Raw genomic sequence first — 20,133 nt, 5'->3', positions numbered from 1 at the left:
TTTTACAGCAAATGAATATCTCTAACATAAATGTGTGTACATAAGTGAAAATTGATAAACGTTCAATCCAAGGGCACCATAATCGATCCCAGCAGCATCCAGTGGTTTTCAAGGTGAAGATTTTCTGGTCTTCCATGTCAACAATATGTGCAGACCGATGGTCCTTGTGTGTGTACACATGCATGTGATCAAATACTCATGTTAACGAGCTTGTCATCCATGTCACAGTCTGGTGGGTTATAGAAACACAGTCAACACACAGCACCCACCAACCATGACAAGGACCTCCAGAAAATTCAAGCTGGCTGCATAAAAGGGAAAAAGACAACTAGATACAAATACATGCACATAAACTTTCTTGACTGTTTTGTTACTATAAAATGCTATAAAAGCAAAAGCTTCGTGGTATAAACATGAAAAACGCTGCAATTGCTTCTATTGCAAGAGAGATGGAGGCCACTATATTCCCCTTTTTTTATTTCAATCAAAACAGCTTTTTCACTTTTTTGTTGTTGTTTTTTTTTGTTTATTTGCTTTTTTCACTGCAATTCATAACGTTCAGCATTCCTTCTCCTCTCTCACAACATCCCCCACCCCCCGCTCGCTCCCCCCCTCCCCCCACCCATACAAACATAGACACAGAAACACACACATGCTTCAGTTCTTACCTTGACGATGCGGTCACTCTTTTGCACTCCGGCCTTTGCTGCTGCCCCCTCTGTAAGCAATGTAAATCAATGTTAGCATGACCTGTTCACAACTTTACACATTCACACGAGCGCCAGTGTGCACCTCTGCATATCCAGCACATAGGTGCACACACACACACACACACACACACACACACACACACACACACAGAGAGAGAGGAGCACTAAAAACTAATCAATTTAAGCTATTCTTTGTGGGAAGTAAAAAAAAAAAAATAATAATTAACCCACAAAAATACTATTGCTAATTACAATCTTAGAATGCAAATAATGACAGGACTAAAATAAACAGTGACAAATCCGCTCCATCTAAACAGAAAACTGTGGGTGTGGGTGTGGGTGTGTGTGTACTGTAACTCTTTTCCCCTATGTTTGCAATGCATTCACCGAAAATAAGAACAAAGGAAAGTGAAACCTTGCTCACCTGACTGAATGTCACAATGCCATCACAGCAACAGGTTACTCACCTCCACTTTTTTTGTTTGGTTGTTTGTTTGTTTGTTATTGTTGTTTTTCTGTTTGTTTGATTGCTTGTTTGCTTTTAGTCCAAAAATAACAAAAGACGGTATTAACCAAAAAATGGGAACAAGAAAAAAAGATACAGATATATGTTTTTCACCTATACCCTGTTACACCTGACAGGCAAGCACTTCAGAAACTAGAGCTACTGCTCTTCAGATGTGCACACACTGATCTTATCGCTCATAACTCTCTCTGGAAGACACAGTGCTACAGCATTCCTCCAGTCAACTCCAATTCCACATGATGGAATGCTGTAGTGCTCTATGAAATGCTTAAAAAAAACAAAAACAACAACAAAAAGCTTTAAAGTGTCAGTGTGATGTGTTGCATTGTTTGTGGGAAACTATGAGGTAGAACAGAGTTCCTTAACCTGTCTACAGTCTTAAGGGAAACCAACTGTTTTATAATTCCATACTCTTGTTGTATGTAAGTTGTACATCAGCTTTCACCAGAACAAAAGGAAAAATAAAATGCAAATACTTTTACATTACTTTAAAAAAAAAAAAAATTCATAACAGAAATAAAAACATAAATGAAACAAAAATCAGAAACATATATATTCAAAAAACAAAAGTAAGCAAAGAAAAACAAAACCAAGAAAAAACAACACCACAAAACAAAAAAACAACCAAACAACAAAAACTGCCAACATCCACGGAAGTCAACATCCAAGAAAAAAAAAAAAAAAAAAAAACGGAAAAAAAAAACCCCCAAACAACAACAACTACAACAAACTGCCAACATTCACACAAAGTCAACATGGACTGCTGACACCATGTGGGGAAGTCAGCCGATAACAGACAAAAACCGACCAACACACAGCTGCTCAAACAGCTGTAAGGGGCAGTCAGTCAGTCAGTCTCACCTGGTTTGACGGAGGCCACGTACACAGGGTTGTCCCCACTGACAGTCAGCCCGTAGCCCCGCTCGTCCCTCTGAATGATGACACAGCGCTGAACCAGCCCTGTACACACACAGTGCAGGCAACACTCAAGTTAGTGAACAAACACACACTAAACAGTAAACCATGTGCCACACACACACATGCATGTATGTATACACACACATACGTATGTATGTGTACACATGCATACTTGTTTGTAATCACACACACATAAACACACACACGCACACACATTCATACACCTTTTTGCACACACACACACACATTCATATCACACACACACACACACACACACACACACACATCTCTCTACACACACACACACACATCACACACACACATTCATATCACAAACACATACACACACACACATCACACATGTGCAACACTTGCACTCAACAGACACACATCCACACTCACACCAATGACACTCAACAGACACACATCCACACTCACACCAATGACACACACACAAACACATACCCCCATACCCGCTCACAAACAAAACACACACCCCATCCACCAAACCCCTCACACACACACACACACACACACACACACACACACACACACACAAGTAAAATCCCAGAAGTCCCCAGAAAGGCTCCACTGCACAACAGTGAGCCACACAGGATTTGACAGGTGATCAACACGGCAATAAACATGAAGACTGGGTGAACCACTGTGAACACTGCCGCCATTTGAAAGACAGGCTGTTAAACCAAATAATGGGAACAAAAAGCAATGGACGAATGCTGATGTCAACCACGTCTACGCAATTATTTTGTGCCTCTGTGTATGTGTGTGTGTGAGAGAGAGTGAGAGAGAAAAGAGTGTCTGTGAGAGTGTGTGTATGTATACGTGTGTGTGTGTGTGTGTGTGTGTCTGTGTGTGTTTTGAGAGAGAGAGAGAGAGAGAGAGAGAGAGAGAGAGAGAGAGAGAATGTGTGTGTGAGAGAGACACACACACACACTGAGTGTGCGTGTGTGTGTGTGTGTGTGTGTGTGTGAGAGAGAGAGAGAGAGAGAGAGAGAGAAAGGGGGAGACAGAGAGAGGAAGTTTGTGTGTGTGTGTGTGTGTGTGTGTGTGTGTGTGTGTGTGTGTGTGTGTGTGTGTGTGTGTGTGTGTGTGTGTGTTTGAGAGAGAGAGAGAGAGAATACATGTGCATGTGTGTGTGTGAGAGAGAGAGAGAGAGAGAGAGAGAGAGAGAATGTGTGTGTGAGAGAGAGACACACACACTGAGTGTGTGTGTGTGTGTGTGTGTGTGAGAGAGAGAGAGAGAGAGAGAGAGAGAGAGAGAAAGGGAGAGAGAGAGAGAGAGAATGTGTGTGTGTGAGAGAGACACACACACTGAGTGTGTGTGTGTGTGTGTGTGTGTGAGAGAGAGAGAGAGAGAGAGGAGAAGGGAGAGGAGAGAGAGAGAGAGAGAGAGAGAGAGAGAGAGAAAGTGTGTGTGTGTGTGTGTGTGTGTGTGCACGCGCGCACTCAATGATACAAGTCCCATATCACCTTTTACAGTTTCACCCAAGAACAAGAAATGGACTCAGGGGATGCAAATGATTTTGGAGTTTGGGTGGATTCTGCCATTTCTGGTTCTATCTGGGTTTTTTTTATCAAAGCCCTCCCCCCGCTCCTTTTTTTTTAACTTCTATTTACCATTATATCACCATGCAAAATACTATATATTATATATACTGACATAAAGACACCTTTGAAATATCCTTAGGTTAAACTTTCTGCCAGGACAAACAAACCTTTACAGGAAGACAGTTTGTGGAAGTGAGTTAATGGCGACACACTACTCATTTTCGGTAGTTACAAACAAGTATGCCATGCCAAATGCTTTCTGCAGCTCCAAAATTCTAGGAGCAATTATGACAAACCAGTTAGATATATCCTTGTAATAACCAGTCAGCCATTGTTATTTTTCAATACAAAACATGTAAACTCAAACAAACAACAACAAAAAAACTGTGTTAATATGCTGCCACAATGATAAAAGTACAAGAATACAACGCCAAATCAAAAACTATATTTACAAAACTCACTATAACTTCCCCCCGCCCCCCTCCCCCCCCCCTCTCCCTCTCTCTCATGACCAACCACAACAGTATGAAGAAGCTTCCCCGTTTGCTCCCCTCAAATCACCATCTTTCTGTCACTGCTGTGAACATGTCAACTTGACAACAACAGCTGCTGGAACATGTCAGGCCTAGCACCTGGTGGTATTTCTTGACCCAAAGGGCCACCACTTCCAATGGGTCGTTAATCTCAACTCCTCGGTGGCATTCTTGGCCAAATCTTTCGACAGTTAAAAAAATAAAAATAAAAAAAAAAAGCAAGCAAGCGCTCACCAGGCTATGTCTCTTTGTACTGCTTACCCTCTGAATCAGCAACCATCTGCGCTGTGTGTGATCTTGTGCACCTGTGTGGAATGCCAGGTGCTTGTCTGCCGGTACAAAGCTTAACGTTAACATCCGTTTGCTCAACTGCTCTGATAGCTCCGGACTTTTTGCCAATTTTGTTTGTACAGGGGAAAAGTTAAGTGTCAATACTCACACTCACACAGTCACATAAAAAGTGGAGAGAAAAAATAGTGACTCTAAATCAAAACTTGTACAATATTTTTTCAAACTGTCTTCAGTTTCTCCAGCTTTAGAGTTACTTATGCATGCGTCTGACTGACTGGTGCGAAAGTGCTTTGATTTGTCTCTGCACAAGATTCAGCGCTATATAAATATCATTATTATTATTATTATTATTATTATTAAACCAAATGTTCTTACAACGGTATTTGGAAGGGGTACATTATTCTGCATAATCCAGTTCAGACACTGTCCATCCATTCCAATGCAGTTTTCACTGTTGGAAGGAGCATTAAAAGCAAGCTAAGCAGATGTAGAAAGTATCTTTTAAAACACCTCATTTCCATAGTGTTTTGCAATGGGGATGTTTTGATTGATTGATGTGGATACTTCTATAGCGCCTATCCTCGGTCAGAGACCAAGCTCTAAGTGCTTTACATACACAGGGACATTTGCACCACAGGCTGCCTACCTGGGCAGAGCCGACTGACGGCTGCCGCCACTGGGCGCTCATCATTCGTTTCCTATGTCATTCAATCAGATTTCAGACGCACACACATACACACTTAGACAGACATGTAACATTTTACGTGTATGACCGTTTGTTTGTTTTTTATTTACCCCGCCATGTAGGCAGCCATACTCCGATTTCGGGGGTGTGCATGCTGGGTATATTCTTGTTTCCATAACCCACTGAACGCTGACATGGATTACAGGATCTTTAACGTGCGTATTTGATCTTCTGCGTGTGCATACACACGAAGGGGGTTCAGGCACTAGCAGGTCTGCACATATGTTGACCTGGGAGATCGGAAAAATCTCCACCCTTTCCCCACCAGATGCACCGAGATTCAAACCCAGGACCCTCAGATTGAAAGTCCAGCGCTTTAACCATTCGGCTATTGCACCCGTCAGGTGTCATCACAAGATGAAACATCAGATACACTGATGACATCATCAGTGAACAAGTACACCAAACCATCAAGCAGCACATGGACCTTATGAAGATCTGCTGACATCAGTTTAGAAAAGAAAGCTACACTGGAATGGTCACGAACTTCTTCTTCTTCGTTCATGGGCAACAACTCTCATGTTCTCTCATATACACGAATGGGCTTTTACATGTATGACCATTTTTACCCTGCCATGTAGGCAGCCACACTCTGTTTTCGAAGGTGTGCATGCTGGGTATGTTCTTGTTTCCATAAACCACCGACACCAACATGAATTACAGAATCTTTTATCATGAGTATTTTATCTTCTGCTTGTGTATACACACGAAGGGGGTTCAGGCACAAGCTGGTCTGCACATTATATATTGGCCTGGGAGATCGGAAAATTCTCCACCCTTTACCCACCAGGCACCGTTACTGAGATTCATACCCGGGACCCTCAGATTGAAAAGTCCCCAACGCTTTAACCACTCGGCTATTGTGCCCGTCAACCTTCATGGTAATATCTAATCTAAGAGGAAAGGGATGAGGGGGCGAGGGGTGTGGCAAAGAAGGTGAAATCAGACACCTCAATTCTAGGATGGACGTCCACATCAGACCTCTCGCCCATTACGTCTACTGCAAGATCTCTATTAAACACTACAGCACAGTGTTTCTCATTCTCATTTTTAATACTTCTGGCCCTTAAAAAGAACTCATAAATCCCTGCAACTGCAATAAAATAAAATAAATGAAAATTTTTTTTTTCAAAGTTGCAGGAACTTTCAGATTCCAGAAACTCCACAGACCTGACAAAGGCGCGGGTCCGTCAGACGGGTCGCTGTCTCGTCGTGTCTCTGACCCCACGGCCCCTCTCTCAGAGGCACTGCTCAGGCTGGACAGTCTGCAACACAACACACAGAACCGCTGAATCACCAGACAATAGGAAACTTTAGGGGGAGGGTGGGGTTCTTCTTTAATCAAAATTAAATTAGGAAGATGGCTGCCAGCTGGCCAAATGCTGTACACAACCATAACCATGAATGGCATGATATGTCAGGGGCACAGGGGGGGAAGAGAAGTGTGAGAGACAGGGAGGAAGAGAAGTGTGAGACTGGGGGGTGGGGGAGTGTGAGAGACAGGGGGGGAGAGAAGTGTGAGAGACGGGGGGCGGGGGGAGGGGGGGGTGAGAGACAGGGGGGAAGAGAAGTGTGAGAGACAGGGAGGGGAAGAGAAGTGTGAGAGACGGGGGGTGGGGGTGGGGGGGGTTGAGAGACAGGGGGGAAGAGAAGTGTGAGAGACAGGGAGGGGAAGAGAAGTGTGACAGACCGGGGTGGGGGGGGAGTGTGAGAGACAGGGGGGAAGAGAAGTGAGAGACAGGGGGGAAGAGAAGTGTTAGAGACAGGGGGAAAGAGAAGTGTTAGAGACAGGGGGAAGAGAAGTGTTAGAGACAGGAGGGGAAGAGAAGTGTGAGAGACCGGGGGAAGAGAAAGAGAAGTGTTAGAGACAGGGGGAAGAGAAGTGAAAGACAGGGGGAAGAGAAGTGTGAGAGACAGGGGGGAAGAGAAAGAGAAGTGTTAGAGACAGGGGGGGAAGAGAAGTGAAAGACAGGGGGAAGAGAAGTGTGAGAGACAGGGGGAAGAGAAGTGTTAGAGACAGGGGGGAAGAGAAAGAGAAGTGTGAGAGACAGGGGGGAAGAGAAAGAGAAGTGTTAGAGACAGGGGGGAAGAGAAGTGTGAGAGACAGGGGGGAAGAGAAAGAGAAGTGTTAGAGACAGGGGGGGAAGAGAAGTGTTAGAGACAGGGGGGAAGAGAAGTGAAAGACAGGGGGGAAGAGAAGTTGAGAGACAGGGGGGAAGAGAAGTGAAAGACAGGGGGGAAGAGAAGTGTGAGAGACAGGGGGGAAGAGAAGTGTGAGAGACAGGGGGGAAGAGAAGTGAAAGACAGGGGGGAAGAGAAGTGTTAGAGACAGGGGGGAGGGAAGAGAAGTGTTAGAGACAGGGGGAAGAGAAGTGTGAGAGACAGGGGGGAAGAGAAGTGAAAGACAGGGGGAAGAGAAGTGTGAGAGACAGGGGGAAGAGAAGTGTTAGAGACAGGGGGGAAGAGAAGTGAGAGACAGGGGGGAAGAGAAGTGTGAGAGACAGGGGGGAAGAGAAGTGTGAGAGACAGGGGGTGGGGGTGGGGGGGAGTGTGAGAGACAAGGGGGAAGAGAAGTGTGAGAGACGGGGGGGTGGGGGGGGAGTGTGAGAGACAGGGGGGAAGAGAAGTGTGAGAGACAGGGACGGGGGGCGGGGGGGAGGAGTGTGAGAGACAGGGGGGAAGAGAAGTGTGAGAGACAGGGGGGTGGGGGTGGGGAGTGTGAGAGCGGTTGTTTTATTGTAGACTGGTGGTGGTTTTGGTTTTTTTACTTCTTTCTTGGGGGGGTGGGGTGAGGGGGTAGGTGTGGGAGGGGGGTGTTTAGTTTTTTTTTTCTTCTTTTTTAGGGGGAGGGGGAGGGGGTAGGAGATGTGGGAGGGGGGTGTTTTGCCATTGTTTTTTTGTAGTTGCTTTTTGTAATTTGAATGTTTTTCCGCTGCGTCAAAACCACTGAACTGTATTTTCAAATGCCATCAGAAAAAATGATGGCACCATTCTGATTCACAACAGACTCCCGTATTTCCCCACAGAAAATTCTGATGCACAGTCATATCTCATGAAACAAAAAAAACCCAAAAAAACATAGATAAATAAAATCATATCAAAACAAGCATTTCAGCCCTAGATACCCACTGAGTTTGTTTTTTTTTGCCTCACTTTTGTTTGGGTTTCCTTGCCATTTACCACAAAGGGGATTCCAAGAATGAAACAGATTGTAACAACAGAGATGGTCAGACTACCCTGCTCTACACACACACACACACACTCAAAGGCTCAAAAACAGCCAACTGTAAACTTCCCATTCCTTGCTGTGCAAAACAACAACAACAAAATTTATCTTTTTTAATGGAACAGCAAAGCCAAGCAAAAAAAAAAAAAAAAAAAAGAAAAAAAAAGGGAGACAGAGTTGAGGGAGTAGTGAACAGGTGAACTCACCTGATGACAGAGAAGGTTTACATGACACAAAAAATAAAAGAATGCAAATAGAAAAAGAAAACAACAACAAAGTATAACGAAAACATGGTTTTACATCACCAGGTCTGCCCACAAGACAGGGTAGTATAATTAAAATTCTTATGCAGAAACATCTGGTTATGTCCCAACTGTAGACATACTGATACTCAGAAGGGCTGTCACAATATCAACTAACCCATCCCATACCCCTTTAAAACACACACACACACAGACGCACACGCGCGTGTGCATACACACACAATTGCACACACACACACACACACACACACACACACACGAGGCTTCAGCCTAATGGTTTGCCAGAGGTCAACACGGACCCTGACACTGTGACAATACCAAACAACTGTTACAAATATGTGAACAGTGTTAGGCGGGGGATTGCCTGTCACTTCCCAAATGATGTGATCATACACTGAACTGCTCTATCTTCCCCCTCAAGAAAAGGACACAGACATCTTACAAAGACTTGGTTTGACTAAAAACATGGCTAAACATTAATGAAAAGAAAGAAAAAAAGAAAAGAAAAAAGAACTGGGAGAAGAAGCCTCACATGTATATAATATATATAATCCTCTCCCCTCAAACACATATGCATTAAGTGTGATCACATCCGTTTTTTGAGTGTGCATAATAATCAATATTGCTAACTTCACATACCAGGTGGTCAGTCCTCAAGAGACCTCCACCCGGGAATATGAAGAAAAAAAAAAAAGGCAAGAAAATAACCAAATCAACTGATCAAGGAGAAAGAAACTGCCCCCGAGGAATGGAAAATCAATATACTTTTTCAATAAATCTACTTACTGAAAGTGAAATGTATACATTACATTGTCTTTGTATCACTGATACTGATACCACTTATTAATGCTGTTGTAGGTTATTGGTATGATTATCATAAGTAGCAGTAGTTGTAGTAGCAGCAGCAACAGTAGCAGTAGTAGGAGCAGCAGCAGTAGTAGAAGTAGTACCAGTATCAACATCATTATCAAGTAAATGTTAAAGACCTCCTCAGATGAAAAAACAAACAAAAAAACAAAACAAAAACATCCAGCACCCTGGGACTTGAACCAGGTTTCGTTAAGCACTGGCAACAAGTACAGTGACCACTGGACCACAGATTACGCTGAGAAACAAGCGGACAGGAGAAAGTGCAGAGAGACTGATTCTGATGATTACCATCCACTGCAGGGTCTGCTGTTCTGTACCTCTTCAGAACATGTCTCTAAATAGCTGATACTGTAGTCTGCACCACAGGCCTGCATATTATGTGCTGTTTAAAATCATTTATTTATTTATTCATTGAGACATTTTGGTATAGCGCATATTCTTGAAGCTCTAGGCACTTAAATCATAGCCTGTAAAGTTCTCCTGTGTATGTTCACCCAGTCACTTGTTTCCATGACGGAGCTTTTCCATATGTATTTGGGACAGTTTTCATCCTGCTGTTTACTAGTTTAGGCAGCCATACTCCATTTCCAGGAGTGGATGCATGCTGGGGTATGTTCATGTCTCTATCTAAAACATGAACATGTCAAAAAAATATAAACACCTGAAGAGGATCCATAAATGCACTCACACACACACACACACACACACACAGACACGTGCACAAGCTCACACATGTATACACACACACACACTAAAGTGTGCTTGGTACACACCTCACTTTTTTTCTTTTCTTGCAAGTAGAAAAACTATAGGGAACTGCCTTAAAATCTCTCTCTCTCTCTCATATATGTGCACACATCATCATAGCACACAAACGCATGTATACACCAACACATACATATATACACGTACACGCACAATAACCCCAAACACACACACATACAAACATGAGTGCAAACACACACACTCATGCATATGCACACACACAAAAACACAAATGCATGCACCCTACACACACACACACACACACACACAGAAACCAAGAAGACACACAACAGTTGGGAAAATAAAGAGAGAGAGAAAAAAGCATGTGAGGATGCTCTGTGTCCCTCCTTCTCTCCTCACCCCCCCCCCCCTCCCCCAACCCACCCCCCAAAAAACAAAATCAAACCACCACCAAAACCAACCCAGCAACTTTTCCCCAGCCCACACCACACCCCTGTTTACCACCACCATCATCATCGTCGTCATCATTTGAAGCACCTGAACCGCCCGCCACCCTTACAATTCATCTCATTATTCATAATCACAAGGAAGGCACCATGCCACACCCGCCCCCTCATGCTTCCTTACTGCCCCCTGTGGTAGACAGTGAAGCTATGCCACACACACTCATACACACACACACACACACACACACAGTGACACTCATACACACACACACACACACACACACACACAGTGACACTCATACACACACACACAGGGGACACACAAAGTCACACACACACACACACACATACACAGAGTCACTGCGAGTCACACACACACACACACACACACACACACAGAGCGGTTGTATGCATGCATGAAAATGAGGCCTTAGCCCCGAGGGGTCCTCACAACAAAAGCCTGCTATACTATAGTATAATATCCCAGTATGATGGAAGATGGGTTGTCACCTGAGCTCATGGTTTGGCGGGAGGGATCCCCTTACCTGTGAGTGGCAGAGGTTTATTATCAGGGGCCTGTGACTAGTGTGAGGGTAGGACTGGCAATGCAGGGGCTGGGACCCAGTGTGCCTCTCTTGCCTGCCAGGATCTCTACTGTTCTGTCTGCATCAGTGCATGGCTGCTTGAAATTATGTGGTTTTTGTTGTTTTTGTTGTGGGCGTCTAGGGTGTTTGATATTGGTCATTTCCCTTGTTTTGGGTTGTTGTGTCGTTTTCTTCTTATGATTTGACCGTGGGTTTAGTGTGTGTGTGTGTGTGTGTGTGTGTGTGTGTGTGTGTGTGTTGCGTTTTGTGTGTATATAAGTCATTAAGTGTGTGTGTGTGTGTGTATGAAGGTGACAGAAAATGTTAATGCCTATATATATATATATGTTATAAGCATTCTCTCATGAGGTATAATTATATGCCTAACTCAGTTAACTGCCACAATCTTTTTCTATAATTGAACCATTTCCAATTGAGTTTTGTAACCTCTTGCTTCTTTCTTTCTAATTCTTTCTATTTCTTTTTTAGCTTTAAATGCTGTTGCTATCTTTCCTCCACAAGAGTTTGTGCTTTTATTTGTGACACACAGACAGCAATCTTTTTTCTCTCTCTCTCTCGCACTTTTTAAAATATTTTTTTAAACAAACTTTTTTTCTCTATTTCGTTTTGTTTCTCTTTATTTTGCTTTCATATAAGCAGTTTCGGACCGGTCCGAATAACATACTGCCAAAGCCATCATTTCAATTTTCAAGATAGCAGGCACTGTGCCTGTAAGTGTAACTTATCACTGCGCACAGTCTGAGGACGTACGTTACCTTGGTCGCAACGAGAACCGATCGAAATCCTCGGAAGGCATGTCCCCATCCTCCGAAGGCTTGCGCCCCGCGGACGGGTGTCTCTTCTTGTGTGAGCCACCGTGCTTGTCCTTGTCGCGCTTGTGGTGGTGGTGGTGGTAACTGGGGAGGTGAAGGTTTTCCAGTGACCCAAAGAAATCCAGGGACCGCCACTTCTTGCCCAGTGGCATGGTGTCGGTTGTTGGTGGCACATCGGATTACACACCTTTATTTCTTTTCTTTTTTTTTCTCCTCCAGTTTTATAACATCAATGTTGTGAAGGTTTCCATGAAGTATTCCTCATGATCACAGAACACTGTACATATCCAGTCTGCATTCCTCCAGAATATACACTGTGTACTCCAGAGGCGGCTGTGCCTGAATTTACACACGGTTGCGTCGTTTTGCAATGGAGTCAAAGCACACACGATGCACTTAACACATAACACAATATCTCACTCTCAGATGAATGGAAGAGTTCACATCTAATCAAACTTCAAGTTTCTCTTGTGCTCTGACACAAACCAAGGAAAAGGTTGTTTGTTGAAGAAAGCAAACAATTCTACTCAAAGAACGTTTTACCAAGTGAGTGAAAGCATACACTCCCAACACCTCTTCCAGTCTCTTTTGTTACACCTACCTTCCCCCAGTCCCACACACACACACACACACACACACACACACACACATACATACACACAGAGACACATGCACACACACACATGCACACACACACACACACAGACACATGCACGCACACACAAATACACAAACACACACACACACATGCACACACACACACAAGCACACAAATACACAGACACAGAGAAAAGGCAGGCAGTGAATCCAGTCCCCCAATCAATACTCTCTTATCAATCAGCACCCACCGCCCTGACCCTCCCTCATGGCGCCACCAGACACCCCCCACCCCCTCACTTCCTGGGAGCCAGCTGTTGTGTGCTGTATCATCCATACCTGTTCAACCCTCCCCCCCCCTCCAATAACACCCTCCATCCTCATCCATACCTGTCTCCTCCCCCATGCCACCCCCCACCCACACACTGTCACACCTTCCAAACAAGCCAGTACAAACAGCTCCTGTCAGCATCCTGTGAACAACACCTGGACGTCAGTGCCATGATCATTACTCTGTCAACCGTGTCAGAGCCAGGGAGCCAATCAAACAGCCTGTACAACCAATCAAACAGCCTGTTCTACCAATCAAAGAGCCTGTACTACCAAACAGCCTGTACTGACAACAATGATAAGCTCCATCTGCTTTCTTTGAGCCAGTGACTCGTTTTGCTGGGGACAAGAGCTGAACAACTGTCTTGTCTGCTAAAGTGAAAATGTTTTCATGCAGCACACTGTATATCTGCCATTCAAATGCAATGATGTGTGACCACATCGTGTCGCAACATGTGTCGTGGCCTGTGTGTCAGCTGACGTATGTGGATAGCAGTATTCTGAGCAGTCTCGACAAGTACACACAGCCTTGATCTTTTTAATAATCAAAATTTATATGTCAAACAAATGCACACATACATATATGCATGCACATTGATAAGCGTACAATTTGAACTGATAGCCCCATGGAACTTTTAAGTCTCAACATATAACAAAATAATTATATTTCTCATCAACAGAGCAGACACACCCAATATATATATCTTTTTTTACTTCATCAGTCCAAGCAACTGTACAGCAGATTAATAACTAAATGAACAGACTGTAGACCTATTAACTGTTACTGCATGATACTCCAAGCAACTGTATAGCAGATTAAAACATACATTAACAGCAGACAGTAGACCTGTGAAGTGTTATTGCATGATAGGCTTTCACTGTACTTTGCGACAATACTGTAGTGTGTCAGTGATATCCAGCACTGCATCAGTGTCACTGTGTTTGCTTTTTTAATGCAGTGAAGAGGCCACACTGCAGTCTTTAAACATATTGTATATTCCATTATATGTCTGCTTACTGACCATCGTTGGATTCTTTTACATATAATGCATTCTTTTCATGTGAATATGAATCTTAATCTCAACCAGCCGTATCAGTATTAAACCTGGTCCTTTTTTCGTAAGAATTTTATACTGCAAATAAATAAAGAACTAAATAATTAAACAGCTTGTGGAATTCTTTCCTCCGAGTGTTACCATATACATACTTTAATCATGAACCAGCTTCTTTGGGTCAAGCCACAAAGGTCTGGCTGATACTGAGGGACCAACTGCTACTTGTGAAATCACACACACACACACACACACACACCAAAAGTCTCCATTTTTTCTAACTCTTATCAGTTATCTTGCCCAGTGATATTTGCAGAGGCCAGAGCCATCTTGACCATCACAGCTAGACAGGTCACAGGACACTTCAGGAAGCACAGCAAGGATCAAGAGATGAAGTTACATCAGAAAAACTGCAGCATTTCATCTGACATCAATTTCCAAACTGATGAGGAAAATACAGTTCAGATGATAAATTATCTGTTCACAGGATCTTGGTCAAAAAGTCTGCTATTAGCTGCACTTTTTTCCAGTCTTTTTTTTTTTTTCTTGTAGTTGCTGTTTGGCTGATTTTGGTGTGTGTGTGTGTGTGTGTGTGTGTGTGTGAGAGAGAGAGAGAGTGCGCCTCTGTGTGTTTATCTATTTCTTATATTTTTGGTGGGGGAAATCTGTGTGCGTGCATGTGTGCACGAGCATGTATGCATGTGTGTGCATGCATATATCTGTGTATTTGTGTGTACCTTAGCATGCAAATGCACATGCTCTGCACGCATGAGAGTTTACTCCTGTGCTTCAAAAAGAAAAAAAATCTGAATCAGCAATACTGTGCAGAGATAAACTGAACGGCACAAACACTAGACTTGAAGACCTTATCCTGCCACAGAAATCCTACCATAATGTTCAGTTTTTGTACACTCTTTCCATCTGTTGACAACAGGTACAGGCCCAAAAGTTGGGAAAGGACACCAACAGTAAACACTCATGTCTCTTCAACACCCAGTGTCTCTTCAACACCCAGTTAAGACTCTTTCAACAAGACCCTGGGACACCTTGTAGCCAATAAAGACAACCTCTGACAACATCTGGAGTGACGGCCTAGAGGTAACACGTCCGCCTAGGAAGCGAGAGACCTCCACTAGACCTTGACTGGTGGTCTGGACGCTGGTCATTCGGATGAGACGATAAACTGAGGTCCTGTGTGCAGCATGCACTTTGCACACGTAAAAGAACCCATGAAAACAAAAGGGTTGTTCCTGGCAAAATGCTGTGGAAAAATCCACTTCGATAGGAAAAACAAATAAAACTGCACGCAGGAAAAAATACAAAAAAATGGGTGGCGCTGTAGTGTAGCGATGCGCTCTCCCTGGAGAGAGCAGCCCGAATTTCACACAGAGAAATCTGTTGTGATAAAAAATATTTAAAAAAAGAAATACAAAATCCCCTGCCACTTCCTATCCCAAAAGCAGGCATTCAGATATAACAACAAACTTTCCATCATGACTGAAAACAAAAAAGCATTTCCACAAAGTCACTGAAATGAGACAATGTTTTGAACATACTGACTGGTGGGTTCATCTTGCCTCCATGACAGGTTTTTTAATTTCTACATTCCTCCAAACCCTCATGTGTCTGCCCATTCTGAAACAGCAACATATGTGTGGTATGATCAAAGACCCACACATACACAGGTAAGCTGCTCAGATTATGCTGATATCATTCACTGCCCCTGGAAACCTGAGGACTACCTGGACAGAGTGTTGGAGGGCGGGGAGAAAAATGTCAGATGGGAGCTATTCAAACTCAACGCCAAAGAAATCCTAGACAGCACCGATGAAAAGCTGACAACCTTTTCCCCCCTGACTGCAACCCCACAACCCCCACACACCCCATTTACATTCACCACTCGACTGGATCCTGTGACCCCCCCCCCCCCCCACCTCCCTGTGCTGTTGATATTATCATTCCACCTGGACAGCAATATCATCGACTCCGACAAATTAACACCTCCAGCAGCTACATTTCACCTGTCTTGTCACCTGAACGCATCAGACACCGGGTTTGATATCCACAGACACGTCAGCAAGCACGCAACACTCCACAGCGCTGTTTTCTTCTCCACCTGAAGTGTACAGTCTTCAATCTTCAGGTGAAGGCGACGACCAAGACCAGCTTTTGACGAAGACGTGGAGGGAGACAAGCTGATTGATTGTGGAGGAGACGCAAACTGCAGTCCCCCAACACACACACACACACACGCACACACACTGCCAGCCAGTGTGTGTTGTAAGCCCCCATTGGCTGCTAATCATAATATAAATGGCTTAACAGCACATTCTCCTCAACTCCCGTCATTCATTTCATAAAAACCACTCAAGCAAAACCAGGTAGAAAAAGCATTATGAGGGGGTTTGGGGGGTAGTGGAGGAGCGTGGAAGGGGATGAACGGGAACTGACATACCTAGAGTGTATGACAAGACTGTGTACAATCATGCACATGTGACTGTGCAACCATGCATGAATGTATGCTCTAATTATCACAGTGTGTGCATACATATTTAATTGTGTGCGTGTGTGTGTGTGTGTGTATGTGTGTGTGTTAATGATTAAGAGTGTTTACAAGGGGTGTGTCTGTGTCTGATGCGTCACTACAATAATGTGTGTATGTGTGAGTCACCATGCGCAACTGTGTGTAAACATGCAAGTTACTGTGTCTATAGTGTACACACACACACACACACACACAAATGCAAATGCCTGTAGCTGTGTGTCAGCTAGGTAATGACTGAACATCAGCATTCGAAACACACATCAGCCACAAGTCTCTCACACACACACACACACACACACACACACACACACACATAATTCTAAAGAGTGTATCTTCCGACAAGCACCTATACTCTTCTCCAACTTGTAGTGTCATGATACAGGTCACTGCTTTTGGTAAGGTGATGGCACACTGCCTTGGTAGAGGCTGTGAGTCACAGGTGGCCGAACAAGGACCAGGACACACAGCATCAGCCAAACCTCTCCTCCAATGGCAGTCTATATGACTGTTCCGGGATGGATTGACTGTCTGCCTGCCTTCTTACACATCATCACCTGGGGGCGACCGTCACAAGAAGGGGGCGGAAGAAAAGAAAAAAGAAATGTGTTCTCTCTCTCTCTCCCTCTCTTTCTCAGGGTGTATGTTTGCTCATTCTTCAGTTTCATGTCTTTTCACTGAGACTGACACTGACAAAGAGAGAGAGAGAGAAACTGAGTTAATGCGTGCGTGCATGCGTGTGTGACTGTGTAAACGTGTCTGTATGTGAGCACCCTGATGATCAAGTCAGTGTAACTGCTGTAAGGATGGGTAGAAGAGTGGGTGGGTATGTTTAATTCTAAGATTGTGAATGTGTCAGTGTTTGTTATCTATTGCGCTTGTGACTAGATCTGCAAATATTTGCTCACGCGTATTTTGTGTGTGTGTGTGTGTGTGTGTGTGTGTGTGTGTGCGTGCGTGTGGACGTGTGCCTGTATGTGTGCGCGTGTCTGTATGTGTGTGTGTGTTTAAGTGCCTGCATGATTGTGCACATGTACGTGCGGGGATGTGTGCACACATGTATAAATTCATAAGTGCATGTTTCTCTGCGTGTGTACATGTGTGCTCACGCACCTACGTGTACGTGCATACGTGTGTTCATGCATGTATGTGTGTATATGTGCTCATGTTGCATACATCATTACATGTGCAATGTACGTTTCCATGATCCTCAAATCAGATGAGTGTCAACACACACACACACACACACAAAAGACACCCAGTCCCACAGTGTGACCTGAGGGCAAGTGAAGGAATCAATACTGAATATTTATAATCACACCACCGGCAGGCAGCCTTCCTTCCCCCACAGTCTGAGGGAGAGCCAGACACACTGCCTGCCTTCAGACCTCATCCAACATCCTGACCTCACTGCAAACACACCCACCCACCCCACCCCACCCCACCCTCACAGCCCACCCACCTGTCTCTGCCTTCAACACCCTGCTACCCTAACTTCTTCACTGTCTTGCTAAAATACCCACCCACCTGACATCTCCCCACCCCACGCCCCTCTCCAATCCCAGTCCCCTGTGCTGTGCTTATCAATTAAAACATGCCACTGAAATACTTCGGCAAGATCTGAGCTATTCGGACAGGGTGAGGTGCGGGTAGCAGGAAGTAGGGGGTGGGGGTGTCTTGGTAAGTGTAAAGTGTGTTCTAATAACCAGAGTGCTCAGCAAAGGCCTGGGTGGGAAGAAATGGTGTTTGCGGTGAAAAAACTGTGCTCGCTGCCAAGAGCAGTGAAAAGGGTTTTGTCCGGAAAGCACTCCTTTAGTTTAATCCTCTGCACGACCAGTCCACCTACCCCCCTGCACCCTCCCCCAACCCGTCCTCACTACCCAGTGACCCACTCCCCATGCAGTCTCTGAATTCATGCTGACCTGTCACACCCTGTCTGGCTCCAGAGTGCAGGTGTGGAAACACAGTGCATGCACTTACCTGTGCATGAAAATATTCATTGTACTGACACATACGTGTGTGTGTGTGTGTGTGTGTGTGTGTGTGTCATTGTGAGAGTGTGTGGGGTGTGTCAGGGTGCAGGTGTGCATACACATTTATTTTATGTGAATACACGTGTGTGTGTGTGTGTGTGTGTGTGTGTGTGTGTGTGTGTGAAATGTGTGTGCACGGGCTAGTGTATGCATGTAAGCAAATAAGCATGCATGCAAGTGAGCGTATGTGCATCCACATGTGTGAAGGTTTGCATGTGTGCATGCATGTATGCATGCATGGGCATGTGTATAATAAGTCAGTACATATAACATTATAAGTATGTATGAGCGTATGTTCACATGAGCGTTTTTCCATGTTCATGTGTGTATGAGTTTCTGTATGTGGTGTGTGTGTGTAGATGAATTTATGTGCATGAGTGCATGAATGCATGTGCACCCACTGTTTAGATGTGGTTCAGAACAGCTAGGAAAGGTAACAGCAAAATTCTTTGAACTGTTCAATTCATCCTTCACTCACTGGTAATCACCCATCTCTCTCTGTCTCTGAACTGTCTGTTTTGTTCACTTCGCCCTCAGGTACAATCTAGTAACTTCGTTTCTTCTGTTGTTGTTGGAGTTGGTGTGTGTTACGAACATAAACTGATTCCTGATTCTACAACTGATGATGATGATGACAGCGATAACAAACAATGATGATCGATAACGATGACGACAACACCACAGATGACTAGCATGATTACCATACAACCTCCCTTCGTTAACTACATCAGCTAATTCCATCACTGGTTGCTGAACGGGAGCAAATGTCGTTTTCTTCATGGCACATGGTTCTAAGTTTCCTGCCAAAACCATGGAGGTGAGAAGCTTAGAGCCACACACACACACACACACACACAGAGAAAATATGAACCAAACACCAAAAAGAAAACCTCCATGCACATCCTCTTCTAATAACTTGTTGATGCCCTGTCTGCCAGTTTTCTCCACACACACACACACACACACTGTTGGCACCAAAAAATGCCTTTGTGAAGGAAAACCATCATGCCAGCTGTAAATTCTTCCCGTTCTTGTGACATTGACAGTAAGAAATGTCTTACATCCATGGATTATTTCACATCTTGCTCTCCTCACTCGGTCACACTGTCTCAGTCTACCACCAACTCCAGTTTTATTTGTATTAATTAATTAGCACTCTCTGACCAGTATGAAAAAGAGACAATAAGGGTAAAATTTTGCAGAAAAACAACAACTATCTGTTGTACTGATTCTGCACTGGTCAATAAACCCCAGGATTTGATTGATTTGTGACAGCTGATGTTCTGGAGATACATTATCTGTATAGAAACCATGCTTTTCATCATCACCATCATTATCA

The 20,133-nt window shown here is 44.1% G+C and overlaps 1 protein-coding gene across 4 annotated transcripts in view; it reads right to left on the bottom strand.

The window, feature by feature from the left end:
- The window catches only part of LOC143277468 (rho guanine nucleotide exchange factor 11-like), a 266,699-nt gene that overhangs the window by 220,621 nt on the left and 25,945 nt on the right, over positions 1 to 20,133 (bottom strand). For 3 of the 4 annotated variants that reach the window (XM_076582307.1, XM_076582303.1, XM_076582305.1), the window contains exons 2-5: positions 12,184 to 12,715; positions 6,463 to 6,557; positions 2,098 to 2,196; positions 669 to 718 (exon numbers count right to left, since the gene is read on the bottom strand). In XM_076582307.1, coding sequence (XP_076438422.1) covers positions 669 to 718; positions 2,098 to 2,196; positions 6,463 to 6,557; positions 12,184 to 12,392 — 453 coding nt within the window. In that variant the 5' untranslated portion in view covers positions 12,393 to 12,715. The remainder of the gene's footprint in view (positions 1 to 668; positions 719 to 2,097; positions 2,197 to 6,462; positions 6,558 to 12,183; positions 12,716 to 20,133) is intronic. The other variant, XM_076582306.1, reaches the window with a different exon arrangement.

This window comes from Babylonia areolata, chromosome 34, assembly GCF_041734735.1.
Source record: "Babylonia areolata isolate BAREFJ2019XMU chromosome 34, ASM4173473v1, whole genome shotgun sequence".
Lineage (NCBI taxonomy): Eukaryota > Metazoa > Mollusca > Gastropoda > Neogastropoda > Buccinidae > Babylonia > Babylonia areolata.
The sequence above is the reverse complement of the archived record's forward strand: the minus strand, read 5'-3'. Positions and strand labels throughout refer to the sequence as shown.